Here is a 21,265-nt window from a genome sequence, read left to right as displayed (position 1 = left end):
GAGGGGACAGAGACCCGCAGGGAGGGGCGGGCCAGTGGCAGCGAGCCGTGACCGAGGACAGCCCAGATCTCCGCAGCCTGCACGGCTGTGTGGGCACAGACAGATGGAAAATAGGCTTGCCGTCCGGGGTGGTTTGCACAGAAAGTGCCAGTCCCTCTGAATTACTGTTGCTATAAATATATGCCTTCATTCTTGGAAAGCTTTTGGTTGGAAGAAATCTAGTTGTTTTCTTCTTATTTTGCTATTTTATTTTATTTTATTTTATTTTATTTTATTTTATTTTATTTTATTTATTTTATTTTATTGTCATTTATTAATTACAAAAGACGGCCAGGTTTTTTCTGAATCTGTCCTCAATCACCACCACAGTCCTCCGAGGTAAGTGCATAAGTGAACTCTCCCTTTCCCACAATGGGGAAGTTGAGCAAAGAGGGTTTTGTGGCTTCCCCAAAGCCACAAGGCTCCGGCTTCCTGATTCCCAGGCCCACACATGGGCCATCGAACACCGCCACTTTACAGTCATGATTTGTGTGAGAACTCACAAATCAACGTCCTCTGTCACTGAATGAGAGAAAGGAGTATTGGCTAAATACATCAAAAGAGACTCTGCCTGGGTAATGAGCACATCATGTTTCCTCAGCATCTGCTGCTGCTCTTGCTTTCCCCTGTTTCAGGTGCTGTTTCTGCAAATAATGTACTTACTCTTTCGTGTCCGGGTCTGTCCTGGAACTGCTGGAATAGTAACAAATAAGTAACAAATAAGGAGCAGAAGAGAGACACCAAGTGGTCTAGCTGGTGAAAAGAGATATTTTTTTCAGATGTGAACGGGAAAGAGAATAGTTCTGATCCAAAATCTTTTGGTACTAGAGGGTTTTCTTTCCACTGATGTCACCAGGTTTCAGAGACACCTTCCTGAGAACACAGCACTTGTGGGGGCAGTCCCAGGTGGGAAACTCTGGAGAAGCCATCACCATTGTTGTTATTCTTTCCTTTCCAGGTCTTTCTGAGTACAGAGTCTTTCTGTTCCATATGCCATTTCCTGTTCTCCAGGCTTTGATTTAAGAGCAGTGAAGGTCCTGTATCTATGTAAATATTTACAGGATAGATCCTGGATCCTTTTCAAGTCTCAGTTAGCAAAGCCTGTGATAGACAGGGCAAGAGCTGTCCAGCAGAGTGACTCCTCCTAAGAAAATGCTTCTGGTACCAATTAGTGCTGGGAGCAAAAGAATGGCAGAAAACAGCCAAAAGCAGGAACTGGGAAGTCTGGTGTCCTCATTTGTGATCTTCTAACATCTGGCACACACACATACAGTGCAAAAGCCCACAGTTTGCTATGCTTTTACATTTGTGGTGCAGCATAGCCCACTCTTAATTTCATGCATCTCCTCAAAAATGGCTTGTTCCCCAAGCCCAGAGTTCTCTGTGGGGCTAATGGATTGCAAGGACAAGTGATTTGTGGTTAAACTCATGCTTTTGAGGAACATATGACTAAGCAATATGTTCAGAGGATTTAATGATTTGCAGAGCATGAGAAATAAAGTTTTCCTTCTTTACGCTGTGAATGTAAGCTGATTTGCATATAAATTGGACCTGTCAAGTGTTCTAATATCAATCAAAAAGTTGCAAGTAGATCATTAATTTATGTGAATGCCACTGTTCATTTTATTTATGCCTTTTCCAAAGCAGTTTGAAAAAGCCAGATGCTGAAAAATTAGATATTTGAGATGAGGCTTGGAAGTCTGAGAGCTTTGTGTAGACAATGTGGTCATTTAGAAAAATGTTACAAGCCAAAAAGCATGAAAATACACAGCCACCAGCCCCTCATCAGTGTTAAGCCTGTGCTACCCCTTGCTTCTTTCCACCTGCTGCCAGAGACTACAGCCTTTTCCAGCCTGCTGGTACTTAAACTGTTCGTTGCTCCTTGACCCTGAAAGGAGCCACTTTAAACACTGCTGTTTAAGGTCCTCAAGCTAGAGAAGGTCACTCTTGCAGAGCTGCACAGTGGAGTGACTGCACACACAGCTCTGCTGGAAGATCAAGGCGCAGCAGAGAGCAGATGAGCTGCTGGGGCAGGAGCTGTTCTCATCTGTGCCTTTTTCCAGGTGTCCAGAGGGAAGAAGTAACCTGCATGTTTGCATTCCTATTAGTGCTAAGCTAATGTTTTTACCTTTTCTATTCATCCTGTCCTTCTATTCTGCATGGCTACATGATGAGGTCAGGAAGTCAGGAACACCATCCTCTTTTCTCCTGTGCCTGGCTGAGTCCTTCCATGACACAGTAGTCACATGGGAGTAGACATTGCAATAAATAGGAAATTCTTGTTCAAACAACAAAATAAATACAATCAAGCAGTGAAGGATAACAGTAAGAAAAAATAAAGGCAAGTAAACCCAGAAAAAGTGATAATAACATTTCTAGTAGGTGCAAAACAGCAAACTTCAGGAAGTTTTAAGTAGTGAAGATGACCATGGAGTTCCTAATGAACCCATGCAGTAAAACCAAAACCAGCTCGCCCTAGCATGAGGAAAGGCCAAAAGATGGTCAGAACTGTGCAAAAGTTTCAGCTGTGCAGCACCTGAGGTTGTGGAATGTGCCCACATGCTGCCTTCATGGAGTGTGTTAGTTCAGGGAGCTACTGCAGAGGGTTGCCCCAGCCAAACTCCTGATGGGCCTGTCTCTAGTCTCAATGTTGTTCTACCAACACTGGGCACTCTGTGGCTGAGAACCCAGAGGGAAGTGCCCATTATGCCCATTTATGAGCTGGAGACACAATGAAGAATAGAGGGTAGCTAATAAGGGGATATGTTATACCAAAGGGAAGGCAGCACCTGGTGCAAAATCCCACAAACTGCCCAGCAGCGAGCATACATCTTAATGTGCCTCTGGGAATTGCCCTCTTCCCTCTGAGCAGCTGGGTCTGCTAATACCAGCTCGATGCACACTGTCAGGTGCCACCAGGTTTGCTCACCCTGTGTCTCTGTGTTATGCCCCCATGGAGGGCTTCTTGCTCACAGCATTGAAGCTGGTGTCCCTGTCTCACACTGACCATCAGGAGTTTGCATCCTCTTAGCAGGGAGATGCAAAGGCATAACAGGACTGTGTTTGCCACATGCTGAATGGGGAACAGCTGGAGGCAGATGATTGTTTGGGTTATTTGCCTGTTGCCTGGACATTTTGTTTGCTTGTTTGAGCCCTGAAAAAATATGTTTCCAGTTCCTCCAGAGGCTGGTCTGTGTTAAGCCTGTGTATTGTGCGTTGACTTTAAAAACTGGTGTTTTATAACTTTGCAAATGAGCTTCCTGCTGTTTCAGTGGCAAGGCTCCATAAATAAGGCAGTCTTCTCAGAAATTTCCCTGCCACGGAGCCAGTGGGACTGGGGTAGCAGGAGCAGCCAAAACAACATGCTTCTGGTGTCAGAGAAGCAGATATCCCCCAGTCTGGTTCCAGTTGAACCTCTCCTTGACTGAATTAAAGTGGCTGGCTAAATGATAGTGCTGGCTGATGTTTATGGACTGTGCTTAAAAGCCACTCAGCTTCCCTCCTTCCCTGTTACAATCACAATACTGCATTTTTAACTGCTCTCTGTATCACTTGCACATATCCTCTGGTTCCTTACTTCTGAGTGTTCGCTTTTATTCTGAGTGGCTGGGCAGTACTTCACTCTGTGAGAAAAGTGTCTTTTTTTCTCACTGTGTAGTACAGCATCTTGGCTGTGGAAAACTGAGTTAAGTAAGAATAGGCTGGTCAGGAAGCAGAGAGGGTGTTCTTGCCAGTTGATACTGGAGAAGTAATATCAAGAAGAATGCAGATTTGGCCAAGGCACTCTCAAGCAGTGCCATGGGTCTAGTCATGAGTGAAGTGTGCAGCAATTCTGCGCTTCGGGTTGTGGCAGCTGCACACCTTCTCAAATCACAGCAAAAATATCAGTTTGACACAGATATGGGACCAGAGTCAGGGGTTTACCCCCTGCTTCACAAAATTCATCCCTTTAGCACCTTGCATTTGTTTGGAAATCTCTTTTTTAATTACTGACCAGACCAAAGCCTGTTTGATTTGGCAAGCGCAGACCTGGGGGAGGGGGTCAAGGGGAAAAAAAAACAACAACACTGAGCCGGTTCATCCCTCCTTGTTTATTCCACTAGAAATAGATTTGGCAGAGTGCTTCAGGAATGAACTAATCAGCAGGGAATTAATTGGCGTGTTAGTTAAAAGGCAGGAAGAATGTGGTGAACAAATTCATGACTGGATGGCTGGAGGGTTCAAGCAGCCAGAGAGAAGCAGTGCATAGTGGAAACTGTGACTAGTATGAGAAGTGATACATCTGTGCCAGAGAGCCAGCGGTTGAGAGCTGCCCAAAAGAACCCGGAGCAAAGATAACACGAGTGTCCTTGGAGACAGCGTTTTTGAGGAGGGCTCCATCACCCAGGCTTTCCTTCCCATAAGGCTCCCATGTGTGGGGAGAGATGGCTAGTTTGCAGGGCTGGGAGTGGGAGGGAGGGGTAAGAGAGGTACAGCTGGAGGAGGCTTCACGGAAAGACTGTGGAAATGTGGAAAGCAGGGAAATGAAGAGGGACACGTCACTCGTTGCAAACTGAAATGCAGAAGGGGTGGTAAGGGGAAGAAAGGATCAAGGAGGCAGAGATTTGGAAGCTTCATCACAGAAGAACTGGCCTCAAGAGCAAAGGTAATGCTTGTATACAATTCTCTGCCTTCTTTCCCAGGAATGTTTTGTTTCTTCCTCTGGAGGAAACAGATCTGTACACCTCAGAAAGAGGTGGTTGTGTTGGGGGACTCTAAAGGCACCTGTGGGAAGAGCCAGGAGAGGAAGGAATATGTGCAGACTGGCATGGATATGGAGGCTGGAGGATTGTTACCTACAGTTCCTACAGAGAACAGGGGTGTGTAGAATGAGAGAAGTAGGGAGAAAGAAAGAGAAGGCAAATCCTTAGAGTCAGGCAGACTGTCAGACAGGCAGACATGGAGAGTGCAAGATCTGTGAGTGCCTATCTAAGGAGAGAGAGGAAACTTCCTAACAGGAAGGACCAAGCACTAAATAAGAGAGAGTTGAAGATAAGACATATCCTGAAAAAGCAGGCACACCTGGAGAAGAGGCAGAAGGTGAATATTACCTTCCCAAAACCAACGGTACTTTACAGATGTATTGCAACAGATGTGTGCTTTGCATCCAGATGGCTTTTTTTTCTTTTTCTTCTTTATCCCCACTATGGCTGCCTGCTGGCTGTATCACTGTGGCTGGGTTAATATTGTAGGATCCAATTTTTAAAATTAGTTTTTGCCTTTTTCATGATCTTTCCACTATTACATAATTCTACAAGCAATTTTTTTTTTTTTTTTTGTGCTTGAAGAGCTAGCAAATGCCATCCGCTTTGCAAGTAGAGCTTGATTGTTCTGGACTCACAGGCTTGGCAGCTTTCTCCTCTAAAAGCTCAGAGACCTTTCAAGATCCCAGGCTGGGAGTCTCACAGAACTGGCATTAGAAATTGTATGCAGCTACAATATGCTTTTTATTTTTTTTTAATAAGAAACTGTTTGGTTTATATAACTTAAACTTTCTTGAATGTAATACATTAAACAGAACCTTTTAGTTGTGTGTGTATAAGTAATATAAAATATTAAAATATTGGAATGGAAATAAAAGAGAATAAAAAAAAGAGAGGAATTCCAACAATCTGCAAAAACAGCTTTATTTTCTATTGAGATCCTTTACAAAAATAGAGAATCTTAAACCCACTTTGATGTTTAAATACTCATTATCATTGAAGTGAGAGTTACATTTTATGTATTTATGATTTATCTGAGATCAAACTCCCTGATTCACTTACAAGTGCATTTTATTTCCCTGTAAACAACCCAAAATCCAGAATCACCCTTCTGCTTCAGTCTGAAAGTAGCTCAAAAGGAACCTGAAAGTTTTGAGATAAGAACAGACCTCAAATGGAAAGCATGAATGTAATTCACTTGCTTTTCAATGTTCAAATGCAGAAAAAACCTTCATTTTAGGTATCACTGCAGGGATTGATTAATCGACAGCAGCCTCTTCTCAAAGCAAGCATGGGCTTGAGCTAACACCCTGGGATGCTGATGCACTCAGGAGAGGGCATGTGTTTAGAGCAGCCAGAAGTACAGGGGAAGGTTTCCAGCCCTGTTGATGTACAAGGGGCAGGCAAGCTCTGCATTGTAAAGCAACAACTTGCACATATGCAATAGCATGAGTGTGTTCTTCCCAGGCTTCAGAGCAGAGAGCGCTTTCTGAAATGAAGCTGTGTTTGGTACTAGAAGCAGGTTAAAACCCCCCATACCCTGGCAGGCAGCACAGACCACAAGTAGTGGTGCACCTCACTCAGTCATCACGCTCAACCCCAGTTGTCAAAGTCTGATGCAGATACCAAGGAAACCTCAGGGCTCTCTTGGAATTACCTACTACATTGTGAGGAGGGATGAGCACCAGAAATGGAGGAACAAGAAACCAAAGGGGTTAATGGGAGAGGGACAGTGATGGGAGTTTAAATACTGGCAGTACTTCTTTGCTTTGGGGCAGGGATTCTGGCTTGGATGGCACAACTGCTGATCCCAGAAGGGCTGTCCTCAGGGTATGAAACTAGCTGAGCTCTTTTATCATGTTGAAATGAGGAATCAAAAGGTTAAAAGACGAAAAAAAAGACTGGACAAATATGTTGGTCTTCACTGCCTGCAGATGAAGGGATTGTCCAGTGAATCACGGAGCCTACCCTGCTCCAAGGGCAGACTGTGATGTAATTTTCTGACAGCACTTCATATTATTGCAATTAATAGTAACAATGGCAAAGTTATTATGTTGATATTGTTATTCTCTGAATTTAGGGAAGCGTTTCCATCCAAGGATGTGAGAGAGTTCTCCCTGCTTGTCCATCCGTGTTCTACCCTGATGGTACTTTCCAGTGCAACTCTGCAAAAGAGCAGAAGACATATTTGAATCGCCTGGGGATCTGATTCCTGTTACAGATGACCCTGCAGACTTTTTCAGCTAGGAACTTCATTAGTGAATATCCACTTGCTGTCTACAATTCCACCTAAGAGAGGGAAGACTGCTCATTTTCAGTGTGCCTGAGGTATGAGAATCTGCTTCAAAGATGATTATAACCTGATGTTTACTATGATAATAAATTACAGTAGACCCGCGGGAATGCAGGGAGCAAAGCTACAAAGAAACTGGTCTGTGAGAGGCCCTGCAAATAGAACATGTGGGTATTGTGATTCATTTGGACACCTGATGTTTTAAAAAGTTGGAGCTCAAGTAGGGTGGATTTTCAGTATAAGATGTAGGTGGAATTTATTACCACCCTACTTTTAACAAACAGAGAAAGATCAAAGTATCCCAGCTATGGAGTATTGAAACAAGTGGGAGATGGAAAGGATAAAGAATGAACAATGTCTTCAGGAAGTTTTTCCAATTAGCTTGGAAGCCACACTGTCTCCTTGATGTTGGCAGCATTTTCAAATCATTTGCAATTAGACACATAGGTGTCTGGTAAGTCCTTTCCCATCAGGGAAGATTAAAAAGGCATGTGCAGGGCATAGACATTCAAAGAAAGAGAAAGAAAAAAAAAAAAAAAGCTGTAAAGGCTGGCACATTTATCTGGAAAAACTGAGAGCTGGGGGAGGTGTGGTGTCAATGCAAATTGTTTCAAGAAGGTCCATGAAGACCTTTTCCTTATGAGCCTTGGTGGTATCGTCAGACCTTCTTAAAGATCTTTATTTTGGCAGCTCTGAGTTAGTGGGAAGGAAAGGTGTATGCATGTGTGAGATAGGAAGAAGGTAATTTATTTTTCCTTTAAATGAATACTCCAATTAGATGAAGAATACTAAATATAAATTACATCCTGACAGATGGAAAGTAATGTTTTTAAAGTATCATGACATTTTCCATTAGTATGGCTATATTCATACTGATACTTTAAATAGTGGAAAAATAAATGCAGTTGCAATTAAAATGCACTAGTGATCAAAAGTAAGAAAGGCACAAAGTGAAAGGAATTATTTATTTACTGCTTTATCTGCTACAGCTTCTGGTAGATTTTGAGGTGACTGAATTTTTCCCAGATGGTCAGGAGATGAAAGTTATATTATATTAAAAAAGAAATTTAATGTCCTCATATTTTGCAGTGAGATCTTGGGCTTTTGATGCAAGTACCTGAACAGGAGAATAATTCAGATTTTCTGGATGTGCCTGCTTCTCACATGAGCCATCACTCCATCACTGTGACTACAGATGACTGAAATCATCACTAAACCCCATGAACCTGGCAATGCATTTTTTCTATTTGCTATGTGCAATATGTGCATAATGGATATTTTCAGCCAATTTCTAGCAGAACAGCTGTTCATGACACTTTTTTTTTTTTTAATTAAAATGCCAGATTCAACACTGAGGGACTAATTTATTAGGACAGAATAACAAATCAGCATGAGTAAGCTGTGGAGAGACTGATCTATCCTCTTACGTTTAGAGAAGGTATTTGCCCAGGAGGGCGTGTAGATTAGGGCTGTCTTCCTTGGCTTGGGAATGATGGTAAACTTGTAAGAAAACAAGAAGTTAGTTAAGTCTTCACATCAGTTCATATATATGTCCTGTCAACTCTGCAGCTTTGCTCAGGAGGAATTCACCCCGTGACACCAGGGCATGGTGGAAATAGTGCATGGGGAGTGAGGTTACCTTTGAGGCTTTGTCAGTCTAGTATTGCCACTCGTTAGTGGATCAGATCAAAAAGAACTTTTTTTTTTTATTCTGGCCACTGTGAGACACTTGATAAATTGTTTAATGGTTGTTTACCTTGTTTCTGCCAAATACAAAGTAGGGATGCAGTGATTTTCACACTTTGTAAGTACCTCCTCCTGACACTGCTAGAAAAATTGTAGCTATGAGGTGCTATCCAAACACAGCTACACAGGAAACAAACCTATTTCCCTAGCTGCTGCAGGTTGATGAAGCATCTCAGTACCACTCTGTTGCTTGAAAAGGAAGTAAAGTTCGTACTTGTGAAAAAGAAAAGTCCCTGTGCTTCTGTAAAACCTATTCTGAGCAACTTGAAAAACATTTTAAATAAAAACATTGCCAAAGAGAAATTTGGTGTTGTGGTGACAGATAGGAAGTGGAGAAAGAGAAGAAAAAATAAATAAAGCACTTAGCAAGACTTTTTGTCTCCACAGGGACAGGGGAAGTCAAGGTCCTACAACAGTCATCATGGTGACTCTTCCTCTTTTCCTCCTCTTCATCCTTTTGCCCTGCAGTAAATCTCAAGAGGACTTTCTGGACCAGCCTCAGAAGTGGAACTACAGAGAAGGCGGTAGGAGGTCACAGTGGTGGTTCAGCATGATTCAGTAATTCAGAGATGCAGATTCACTTATTTTGTCCTTGACAGTGGTCATCCATGACTGCTCTTTCTTGATTCCTGGGTAGCTGTTGAGACTTCTGCAGAAAAAAATGGTTTTAGAAATAATCAGCTGGGGTATCCAGTGATCACCTGGTCACCTAGAGGCAGAGAATTACACTGTGAGAGAGAATTAACTGCTTTTTAGTTTAGATCCTCCACGTGTTTAATATCTGGCATTTCATTGCAACTGAGTTGTGATGGGGAATTGAACCAAACTTGGAGTACTGGCTCGTATTTTCTTGTGCTGACACATTTGTTTTCCTCTCTTCCATGGACAACCTGCTAACCTAGCTGACAAGGTCAACATAGAAGGTGTTTACAGCATTACTCAAACCCTTGAAAAATGGGGAAACGACATCTTCTGGCAAATGAAGCATACCCTGCTGAACAACCCACATGCTCTCCTGCCTGAGTTCTCCAGGTAATTCCTCTCATCTGGAGGTGGGATTCAGTCCTCTCCTGAGTGTCCTTCCTTGAGCAGGATTCATCTTCTTAAAGATGAATTTTCGTATTTCTCAGCTGGGGGGGAAATAAAACACTCTGTCTCAGTACCTATCATGCTACCAGCTCTGATTAGTAAACTGAATACTCTGATAACTCTTTATTGTGAAACATTCTCAACTGCCATCACTGTATTACAAGAATCTTCCTAAAGAAATTGCCCTTGGCAGCTCATACTTGTGAGAACAGGCTGGAAAAAATTAATTGTTCTACAAATCCACACATGGGTTTGGGCACAGGTCAGGGAAAACAATCTGGTTTGGTCTGTGATGTTTTTTTTTTTATTTCAGTCTCTAACACCTAGATCTGAAAAAGCTTCATTCACCTATTCATGTTATCATATTCCCCTTTTGCATTACAGGACATATTAACTGTTGAACAAACTCACAAAATTTACTTCAATCTCATATTTCCAGAAAAAGAGTAGGAAAGGCAGGGAAAGAAAGAGAGGAAAAGGGAGTACTGGGAATTACTATAAACCTTATATTGCTTAAATCAGAATTATTCATAAAGCAAGCAAAGTGTCTGTCTTCCATAACTAATTGTTCTCTTTAGGAACAAGAAAAAAAATAAAAATTTGCAAATGTTACACATTGAACCTGTTGAAGAGAAAAGGCTAGAAGAATAAAAAAGGCATTGGGCAGGTAGTCACACAGTATCTGTACAATTCAGGGTTTCAGAAGGATACTTCATAGATTATACACTGGCCTTTGGCATCAAGTGATTTCTCCCTGGCTGCATGGTGGCCGTTGTTACTAGCACAGGATTCATCACAACATTCACACTGACAGTGCTGAAATTCATTGGTGCCTCAATTTATGAGGGGTGATATTAAGTCTTGTATTTGGAAAGTTCTAACTTTAGTCCAGGAAGATGGGATGAAACTATCTAGCCATATATCCTGAACTGGGCTTTGAATTACAAGTTTTCTGCCAAGGACACAGACTGGTTCATTAGAAATGTTGAGGACTAAGAGTACTCCATGGGAATCACCTAGCCTCCATGTGTACTCCTAGTTAATTATTTCTAATTAAAATAAGGTGGTGGAAAGACCATGTTGCTCATGCTGGTCCTGAAGCTTGTGCTTTCCAGGGTTCAGATGGGGCCCCTCAGATGAACTCCCATCACCAAAGAGCAGGGCAGCTTTGAAGCATCTTTTAATGGTTACTTGCAACTCTTTCATCATCTTGCCCAGAAAGAAACAAAGGTCATGGTAAATTACTTTGCATGCTCACAAACACTCCCTAAACTGAGTTATTCTTCTACATTACTGTCTTTGTAGTCTCCGCCCTGTCTCTGCAGCTGTGGACAACCTTGTGAGGGAAGTCCAGTCAATAAGGAAAAGGCTGGAAGAATTGAATGAACGTCTCAATGTCATCAGCAAAACTGTCCTTCCCCTTCGACTGAATGCTCTGCAGAGCCAGAGGCGTGGAAATACTCAGCTGCGGAGACTCCCGACACACAGGAGAAGGTTATATGCTCGCAGGAGACCTCAGAGCACTTAATTCTCTACCAGAAAAAAAGGGGAAATCATTACTTTTTTTTCATCTGCTTAAGTCTTTCTCAATGGGACACTGCTAGAGAGAAAAAAAGTAAAGCACACACACAAGTCAGCTTTGCTAAGGAGACCAGAACTTCTGTATTTTGTTGCTGCCTTTCAAACCTAGGTCAGTAGGTGAAACCTGACCCTGTTTTTTAATGATGGCTGTTTTGTGTCTCAAGCAAAAAAGAGTTGACAAGCTCAGTGTACTTGAGTGTGAATACCTTTAGTCTATACAGGCATTCTTTCTGCTTACCAGAGGAAGGTCATTTTATAAAGATCAGGTGAATTTCTCTCTCTGCCCTATTTTTAAACCACTCCATCTGAAACAGCTGGGGAATCTGAACTTCAAAAGTGCTGAACAACTGATGAATGCAGAAAGATGGATTAGTGCTTGGCACTTCCAGCTGGGCAGGGAAAGGGAGAGGAAGTTATGTTTCAAAATACAGCCTTAATCTATTGCCCATGTTCATATGTTCAGAGGGTGGGTAGGGCTGGATAACATTGGTCTGTACATCATGCTTCAACAATGAAGACATATCAGTTGCTAGGGACCAAATTTGAACATCCACCTTCTGCAAAGACTGTTTTTCTAGCTACCTGTATCTGTGCACTCAGAATGGTGTTATTCAGTAGATATATTCAGGATTTCCAGCACTCTGAAACACACTGAACTGATTTTTGCCAAGTCCCATGAAAACCAGGAGATTTTTGTTTGGGTTTTTTTTTCCCCCCCAAAACTATTTAGATATCCAATGTCAAAGATAGGTATCTGGAAGGATTTTCCAAAATAGCTTAAGAGACTCTTCAGTCCCCAAAATCACAGATAATATTTCAACTGGTGTCTAGTTCACAGAGTATTTTCTCCAAATGCCAGCACTGACCTCTAGACATTTTCCAACCTCCTTTAGCACAATTAATATCTGTAGAAAATTAACAACCGGGCTCTCCAAAGACTTTGGTCCCTCAGGGATTACCCAGAATACTTTGCCTTCAGCTTGTCTTTGCCTATGTCTTCCTGACAATAAAGCTGGTTATAAAAAAGAGTGCATTAATCAAATTATACACAGAATGGAGGATAGAGTGCACTTGCCCTTCAGGTCTCTAAAGATTGATCCAATACATAGATTTCCATTCAGCATTGCAGTCAACTGTGTCAATGAAATGTGTTGAAACATAAGAAGGAGAGCCAGAAAGGAGAAGAAACAGGTTGTCTTTAAGGTCTGGATGAAGCAATTTATGAGAACACAAATAAAGAATGGATTGTGTCTAAATGATTGTGGAGGTGTCTGACATGACAGTTGTTTTGAAAACACTCTCAAGTCACAGTGAGGATGCAGACTAGCTATTTAAGGATTCCCAAAGCCTGAGTTTATGGAAAGAAATTCAGTGACAGTACAATAACCTCGAAAAGGAAAGGGGGGAAAAAACTAGTTTCATATGTAACCTTTCAGAGTGGACCAGAAGAATTAACACAGTAAGAATTTTAGCTGCAACCTGGGAGTTAGTTGAGTGGGGGAGCTATTGACAGTGTATGAGACAATCTGATAAATATTCCCCTGATGTAAATTCTCTGAGTTCAGGTTTTCAGAAAATAACAAAACTCAAACTTGGCTCTCTTTGGCTTTTGCTTGGGAATTTGAAACACTGCGTAGCCAGAGAAGGGAAAAATCAAGACTGAAAGGGCTGATAAAAGGATACAGTTGTGCCTTTGTTGAAGTTGTCATCATAATTTCTCAGGAAATGTAGAGCATTTTGATCCCAGAATATATTTACATAAATTACAAGGAATAACAAGAGAGAAAGGCCCCTAACTTCTTGTTATTCTGCATTCAGAGTTTCTAGGCTGTGCTGTAGCAACAGCTGCATCCTTGCACAGACTGCTGATCCCTCCAAGGGATGCTTTGCTTGGAGCTGTAGGGATTGCTGGGGTTTTTTTGCCTATCTGAAGGAAGAGTACAACATAAATGTTAGCTTTCATGTATATATTTTAGACACCAGCATTTTATCAGGCAACCTGAAGTTGTATAAATTGAGGACTCTTTGAAATAGAAAGATGAGACTTCCCTAAGTCCCTCAAGTTACAGATGGCTGGTGGTGGGAGGCCAAACCATGTCATTGCATCCTTTTACTTTGTACCTAGATGCCCACCAGCAGCTTCTGCCAGAGACAGAGGACAGGACAAGATGTACTCCCAGTTTAACCCAGCCCATGTATTCCTACGCTGATACGTGCAAGTTTATAGTCTTGGCAAAACCTCCTCAGCACAATGGAGAATGCCACCATTTGCTGTATAAGAGAATAAATAAGCTGCAGCATTCAGTGTATATTACAATTCTGCAATTTCATGCATAATGGTGAATAAACCAGGTAATATAAATGGTTAATAAATTACTAGTCTGTGACCTTGTCAGCAGTGATAGCAGCCCCTGTCATTCACTCTGTGAAAGCCCATGCCAGGCTCCAGCCCAGCTCCCAGACCTGAACACAGCCTGTTTGATCAGATGATAACAGCCAGCTTCTTTAACCTCTTTGCCTTTGCACGACCCTCTCTCTAGATGGAAAAGTTTTAGTGTCCTATTTCTTTTATAATTTTATTTTTTGCTCTTTAAGAGTGTAGGAAGGTTATGTGCCAGCCTACTTCTGCACCGTTCATCTTCTTTTTGAGGAGGCAGCAGTCCAGCTGAGCGACTTGAGATGCCTCTATCCCATCTGCCTGGGGAAACTGGTCTGACTCATGGGACTGATTCCCAGGGACTGGTATTTGATTTCTGCTTCTGCTAACCTCTTAAAAGATCCTGGGTAAGGAACTTTCTCTAACTGGCACTTGTTCTTTGACATGGCTTATACAACACCAAAACATTTGTCACAAGGTGTCCAAGTCTTCTATGCATATAAATGTATCCAGCTAAGCTCTCTGTTATGCTCATTTACATGTATTTCTGGGAAAGGATCTGGACAGAACTTTTAAACAGAGGTGACCAGTTGGGTGGTCAGTGGAGGGAGTTCAAGTATCATCAGGAACGTCTAAAATCTACCCTCACCTAAAGTTTACAATATCCAGTGGCACAAACCACTTCCTTAAAAAAACAACTATGTCCCTTTTTAGTTTAGTTCTCTTAATTAAAAAAAAAAAAAAAGCCCAAAGCCACAGAAGACCGAAAAAACAAGAGGTTATGATTTTGCAATTCCAGGAGCACGGTGCCCTTATGTGCTATGCATGACACACTTTGCCAGTACTTCCCTTTTCCCGTATTTTATTTCTTTCCTATTCCCTCTCATATTTCCTGTCTCCCAGAGATGAATCCCATCTGTTGCCGCACTTCACGACTGCTCACGCTTCCCGGCGCCCTCCACACTTCAGCTCCGGGGCAGCCGCTCCCGGTGCCCTCGCACGGCGCCGGCCCCGCGGCGCGGGCGGCCTCGGGCGCGCCCTGGGGGCGATGGCCGCGCTGCGGGCGGGGCGGCTGCGGCCCTCCCACCTCCTCCGAGCGGGGCCGGGCCGAGCGGGGCCGGGCCGAGCGGGGCCGGGCCGAGCGGGGCCGGGCCGAGCGGGGCCGGGCCGAGCGGGGCCGGGCCGAGCGGGGCCGGGCCGAGCGGGGCCGGGCCGAGCGGGGCGGGGCCGAGCGGGGCCGGGCCGAGCAGAGCGGGGCCGAGCGGTGCTGAGCCAAGCAGCGGCATCATGCTGGGCATGGTGAAGAACTCGCTGCTGAGCACGGTGGAGGCATGGCCCTACCGCCTGCTGAGCAAGGGAGAGAAGGTCTGTGCCGGGGCGGGCGGCCGGCGCTGGTCCCCGGGCGGTTCTGCCCCAAGGCGCTGCCGGGGAAAGCGGCTTTCAGCCCCGGGCAGCGCGCTCCCCCTGGCAGCGCCTCCATTCCCATCTCCTTCCCCAGGATCAGGTCAGCTACGAGGAGAGGGCGTGCGAGGGCGGCAGGTTCGCGGCGGTGGAGCTGGTGGGAAAAGCGTTCGACGAAGCCTCGAAGGAAGGGGCAGTCAAGCTCCTCAAGTACGTCGGAGGAAGCAATGACAAGGGTGAGAGATACTGCCCGCTGCCCCGCGGGGCTTGGCGGATGCTTGTGGCTTGGTGAAAGCAGGATGGATGGAGGCAATGGCACCGCAGGCCCGCCTGGCTTGTGCCTCCTGGCACTGGGAGTCATGCCAGGGGATGGCCCCTCACTGGGAAAAGTGAACTTACACCAGGTTAAGTCGTGCCCAGCCAACTCATGCTGTGAGTCCGCTTATAACCCATCTCTGTTTCAGGGTAAAATCTCAAAAATTATTAGCTTAAACAGGAATGAGTTACCTTGCAGGTGGGATAACATGAGGACAGGCAGACATGTATCTATCACAGCTCCCTGGGTGAGCAGTAGCTGATGAAATCCAGGATATCTGGGATACTTCTGTTCTATGATGTGCCCTTGTGGGCAGTGAAATAACAGTTATGACCTTGATGTTTTATCTGGCTATTTTTATTCATGAAAGAGTAATGAACAATGAGCTTCATTTTTTAATGGTATATTGTAATGTTTTATGGCAGTGCTTCCAGGTGATTGCTTCTAATTCTCATTTTACTAAAGTGTGTACACTTTAACCATGCATAGCAGAAGACTACAGAGTAACTCTGAGGCATACATATGTTCTTGAACACCTTTCTCCAGCATCAAACAGAGGGACTAGTGTAGTCTCTTTAGGAGTAGGAGGTGCATGCAGTGGGAAATGGTATTTACAGCAACATTTTTGGAAAGGTGATGATCACTGCTGCTGTAGGAGAAAGGGTGCCTTCCGTAACATGTGACACAAACACAGGTATGACATAAAAGAAAATAAATGAGACAGATGGTTCGATCTCAACTGTTTTTATGGCTGCTTGATCATGAGGTTTAGAGGTTCCCTAATGCTGCAAGAAGAGTGAAGAAAACTGGTCTTCAGTGCCATGTGGTACTTCTTGGTGGTAATGAGTAGGAAAAAAACATTCTGTTCCTGGAGTGTGGACAGCATGGACAGTCCTGCTGAAAGCCGTAACAGCACTGAGGTTTGGGGCACTGGAACTTGTAGGATGTCTGGAAGCATTTGGAAGGTTTTAAGAGAAAGTTCCTATCACCCAGTATTGGCTGTGGGCTCATGACTAAGTGCAGATAGTATTAATTTAAATGCTGATATAGATTTATATGTGCTGCTGGCCTGTCCTGGAGCTACAGACCCTGCTGTCTTACAGCTGATCTGTCAGAAGAACAGAATGTCTCACAGAACCACAAAAGCAGCACCATTAATAAAAAGCATTCCAGAGGTTAGTTGGGACAGTTATTTCCCAGGCTTCTGGTGTGGAGAGAGAGCGTGGCCCAAGCAGAAGCCTGATGATGGCTGTTGTGTTTCCCCAGAGGAGCTCCTGACAAGGAGTTTGGTCATAATGAGGAGTTTTCCAAAACTAAAATTAGCTTTTGTGAATTTCTGTTAATTGTGTGGGTTCCTGAGAGCCTACACTTCTTTAGTTACATCTGTGTGTCTGCTTCAGGGGTTGGAATGGGCATGACTGCTCCTGTCTCCATCACTGCTTATCCTGCTGAAGATGGCTCCTTTCAGCAGAAGGTGAAAGTCTCTCTGCGGATCCCAAGCCAGTTTCAAGACAACCCTCCTTGTCCTACTGATGAAAGCATTAAGATTGAAGAAAGGCAGGGGATGACCATTTATTCCACGTAAGGAATGCATCCCGGGATCTCCAGTCTCAAGTGATGAGGTCTTTAGGTCACTCTGAAGAGCAGTATTTGTTTTACCAGGTGACTTGCTGTACAAGGGGTGCATGTGGCAGAAGGAGATGGAGGATTGTTTCTAGACTGAAGACAGGTGTTTTATGTCACTTTTTACCTCTGGTTATTCTGCACTGATTTGGAATATGGATTTTTTTTCCATGGGGTAAACAAGCATGGAGGCTAGCCCTAAAAGATACTGTGCCATTTCTATTGTATGAATCTATTGTTTCTCCCACTTTCTGGGTTCCAGATTGTTCATAGTTATTAAGAATGTTCTTTGGTGTAGTTCACATCAAACTGTCCACTGAAGCCTCATTCAGGTGGACTCATACCAGAACCCACCATGGAAACAAGCAGCAATTGCATTGCTTCAAATCACCTTTGAATGTCTTGGGCTGTTGACTGACAGCCTGGACTCAAACTAGCACCACAATAGCAATAAGCTCTTCACCTTGTTTTTACCCTTTGGAGGTTCCCCTGCCTACTTTCTTCAACTATTTTGGCTGACTCTAACTGACTTCTTTCTTGCCTCCAATTGCTGCTTGGCCTTTGCTCTGGGTGTGGGCCACTTCTGCAATATCAGCCTGTTTTGTCTCAAACTTGGGCCCTGAGGGAGGATGGTGAGGTGCAGGCTGATGTGCAAATGGTTCCTGTTAGTGGGAGGTCTACAGAAACCAGACCCATTTCAGTCCACGGCTTTTAAATAACATTGTGTTCTATAATTACCAATTGTCTGTTCCTACCTCCCCTTCTTCTTGGGCTAGCTAGAGTTTGGCTTTCCTTCATGATCTTTCCAGCAGATGGTTGTTCACACCACAGTGAAGTGGTTGTTGGTGAAGACTGTGGGCTGAGCTGACTTGGAGATAACCTTGTGTTTTAGAAAGTTGTTTCTCTGATACAGTGCTGATTCACAGGGCAAGGCCATTCTGCTGGCTGGCATACATGGGGCTGTTTGGGGAGATCCCTGTGGGGCGTCCCCATGAATGACTGCACCTTGGCTGTGTCACCCACGAGACTTCATCTGTCCCAGATGAAGTGTGCTGCTTCACAATGAACAGTGCATGCATGAGTGCCTGTTGGCAGGGCCTGGATCAAAGTGCCTGCCTAAATATACTGTGGCCATATATTGTTCTCTTTCTCTTCCTTCTGTGCCTTGCCAGGACTGCTCAACACCTCTCTGGTTCCTTTGCAGGCAGTTTGGTGGCTATGCCAAAGAGGCAGATTACGTCAGCTATGCTGCCAAGCTGCAGGCTGCTCTGGGGAGTGATGCTACATACCGCAAGGATTTCTACTTGTGCAATGGTTATGACCCCCCTATGAAGCCTTACGGACGCCGCAATGAGGTCTGGTTTGTGAAGGAGTGAACGTCTGGCTCCCTGTGGTGCTGCCTTGCACTGATAACCTCCCCACACTGTCCCTGTCCTCTTTAAAATAAACTAATAATTCAGCAGAGGCAAAAAACTATCACTGCTTTTCTCCATGCCTATGCCTTACTCTTTTATGGACCATAAAAGTCATTTTAGGAGAACTCTTGCTGACCCTCCTGATGGTCCCGCTCCTTTATTCCAGAGCAGGTCCTCAGCCACACAGACTCTCTCGATCTCTCCTTGGCTTGTTTTTATCTCCTTTGTGCTTCCAGAGTTCAGTGCTGAGAAAGCCAAAAGTACTTAATTGACTGGTGCCTGACAAGAGTCACGTCCAAGTGTAGGCAGACTATTAGTCTCACCTGAGACGGGTAGGGGAACATGAAAAAAGTGCCTACAGAGACTTTTTTATCTCCTTTAGTTTGCTGCAGCTGTAAAATGCTGCTTTTATCTTTGCCATTCCACAAACAATCTAAAGGGACACTTGGCATTGCTGCCAACACAGCCAAGTGAAAATAAACGTCCTTTACATTAATTCAGAGTGTGCAGAAGATCAACACTTCTGTCATCTGTCTGAGAAATACCATTCCGAGAAAGATCCAGATTCTGTTTGCAGCTTTCCTCTGTTTGAGGAGAGATGTTTTGGCGTGTGATGTGTATTCATCTCAGCTAGCAGCTGGACAATTTGACCTGGAGACCTCAAGATTATTTCCTCACCTTCCTATTACTTTTGTGCAACATTTCTTTAAAACTAGCCTATGCAAGGGCCAGAGCAGAAATGTGTGTGGTTATCTAATTGAACTAGAGAAATGCAAGGCTGTGAAGAAAGCAGATGCTTATTACTTGTGATCTGAGGGTGCATTTGAAGAACGGTGAACATATGGTGAAGCTACCATTGGTGCCAATCTAAAAAACTTTTCTTAAAAGATGTCAGTTTTCTAAGGGCTCCTCAGACCAGGTGTTTTCTTTAGAGGAGGAAAAGGAAAACATGGCCATTCTGGAAAACAGGGACTTTCAACAATGAGTCAAATAATGAGTAGCCTTTTGGAAATTTCAAATACAATAGCAAGTGTGGGTCATGTTTCAGGAGGAGTGGCAATATTGAAATGTCAGGTATCAAACCAGCATTTTAGCTGTGTTGGCTCTGCTGGGGAGGCAGCAGGATGCCCACAGTGGGAACACTCACACTGCTACTGGGTGTGTGTATTTCGTTACCTGCACCAGAAGAGGTGTAGTTCTCTGGTGATGAAGTGCCCCATAGTTCAGATGCTTTCCAAAAGCCATTTTCCCCTAGAGCTGAAAGAGGCATTTGTCAGATGGCATTGTGGCTTCTGGCTGGTCAAACTGTTGCATGTACACCTGCTTTCTGAGGAAAAAATCTCAGCAGGAGATTCAAAGGAGAAAACCTGAAGTTTTGATGTGCTTTCCTTTTCTCTCTTGCTGAGCCATTTAAGAGCTTTGCTGTGAACTTCATGAGAGTTTCAGTCACCTGTGTGTAAGAGCAGCTAGTTCAGGATGGGTAAAAAGATATAATTTAATTAAGCAAAAACCAAACAACAGTGATGGGGAAAAGCTATTGGCTGTGGTTAGTGATTGCAGTGCAGAATAAAGAGATAAGAATAAAGAATAAAGGATAAAAAGAGAAATCAAGACGAACAAAGAAATAGGCTTTTGAAGGAATTTTTGAAGCAGCAAATGCCCTTTTAAGCTTGCACCTGAATCCAAAGGGACCATTCATGTCCTAGATTATTTTAATCTGGGAGGGTGAGGAATGGAGGAGCACAATATTGTCCTCTTTATGCCTTCCCAGGTTGTTTTGGAGCTTGCGTGGATACAGTCTGATGACCTGTGGTGAATGTCCTTCAAAGATCAAAACCTTGCAATTTCTCAAAATTTATGTTGTGAAATCTCAGATGTTAGGGATACCAGTAATAAACCTGGTATAAACAAAGCTGCACAGCTCAGCAGCATGGTGGTGTTCTTTTATATAATGCATACCCCCTGAACAGAGTGTGGGAGCTTCAGATTCAACGGTGAGAGTAAACATCTGTAGGCTCTGCCTGTGCAGCCCTGCTACCGGCCTTTTGCATCAGGCAGGCAGGATAGGATTTCATAAACATTGTTAAATAATGTCAAAGCCTTATGCAAATTGAATTGCCTTTTCTGTACACACAAAGATGCCTGTGTTTTGTCTGCATTTTCTACAGTTTCGGAATAAATAAAAATTAATATTGTGATTTACAACTTTTGTGCTGATCGCTGACTTTGTGAACTCAGTGGGAGTAGTTGATTTGCTAGACCGTAGGCTACCAGTTTATCTTTCTGTTTGGGGTATTAATCATGTCACAGCAATTATAAATAGTCATAATGCTTTTTCCAATAAATCATTATTTTGGGTATCCTGGTGTGGCCCTGCATTATCTGACTGTGAGAGACAGAAGCAGATTAAATAATCTCCTTCATTTGTTCCAGCCATTGGGAGGCTTTGAGCAATGCATTTGTGTTATGTAGAAACAAGGGCCCCCCTCACCTGAGGAAAATTATGTGTTCCTGTGGCTGGGGCTCACAGACAGTGAATGCATTAATGTTGAGGCTCGTGACTGATTTTCAACTTGATCTATGGTCTAGAAACATTAGACATTTTGTCCCATTGAGGTCCATCTAGCTCGGTGTCCTGTGTCT

At 43.7% G+C, this 21,265-nt stretch overlaps 1 protein-coding gene and 1 long non-coding RNA gene across 3 annotated transcripts; both read left to right on the top strand.

The window, feature by feature from the left end:
- Window positions 1–4: 4 nt before the first annotated feature.
- On the top strand, window positions 5–13,062 carry LOC109022659. Of its 2 annotated transcripts, none has more exons than XR_002001765.2 (5): window positions 5–378; window positions 6,862–7,109; window positions 9,208–9,344; window positions 9,723–9,852; window positions 11,215–13,062. It is a non-coding gene; the product is annotated as an uncharacterized LOC109022659 (long non-coding RNA). The 2 variants fall into 2 exon arrangements; XR_002001764.2 differs by lacking the exon at window positions 5–378 and adding an exon at window positions 4,241–4,684.
- A 2,006-nt stretch (window positions 13,063–15,068) lies between these two features.
- On the top strand, window positions 15,069–20,827 carry HEBP1 (heme binding protein 1). Its single transcript, XM_015629472.1, has 4 exons — window positions 15,069–15,232; window positions 15,366–15,504; window positions 16,985–17,165; window positions 18,412–20,827. The coding sequence occupies exons 1-4, from the start codon at window positions 15,155–15,157 to the stop codon at window positions 18,581–18,583; spliced, it is 570 nt and encodes a 189-aa protein (XP_015484958.1). The 5' UTR covers window positions 15,069–15,154; the 3' UTR covers window positions 18,584–20,827.
- The last annotated feature ends 438 nt before the right edge of the window (window positions 20,828–21,265 follow it).

Source organism: Parus major, chromosome 1A (genome assembly GCF_001522545.3).
Source record: "Parus major isolate Abel chromosome 1A, Parus_major1.1, whole genome shotgun sequence".
Taxonomy (NCBI): domain Eukaryota; kingdom Metazoa; phylum Chordata; class Aves; order Passeriformes; family Paridae; genus Parus; species Parus major.
This window is presented reverse-complemented; position numbering and strand designations above follow the sequence as displayed.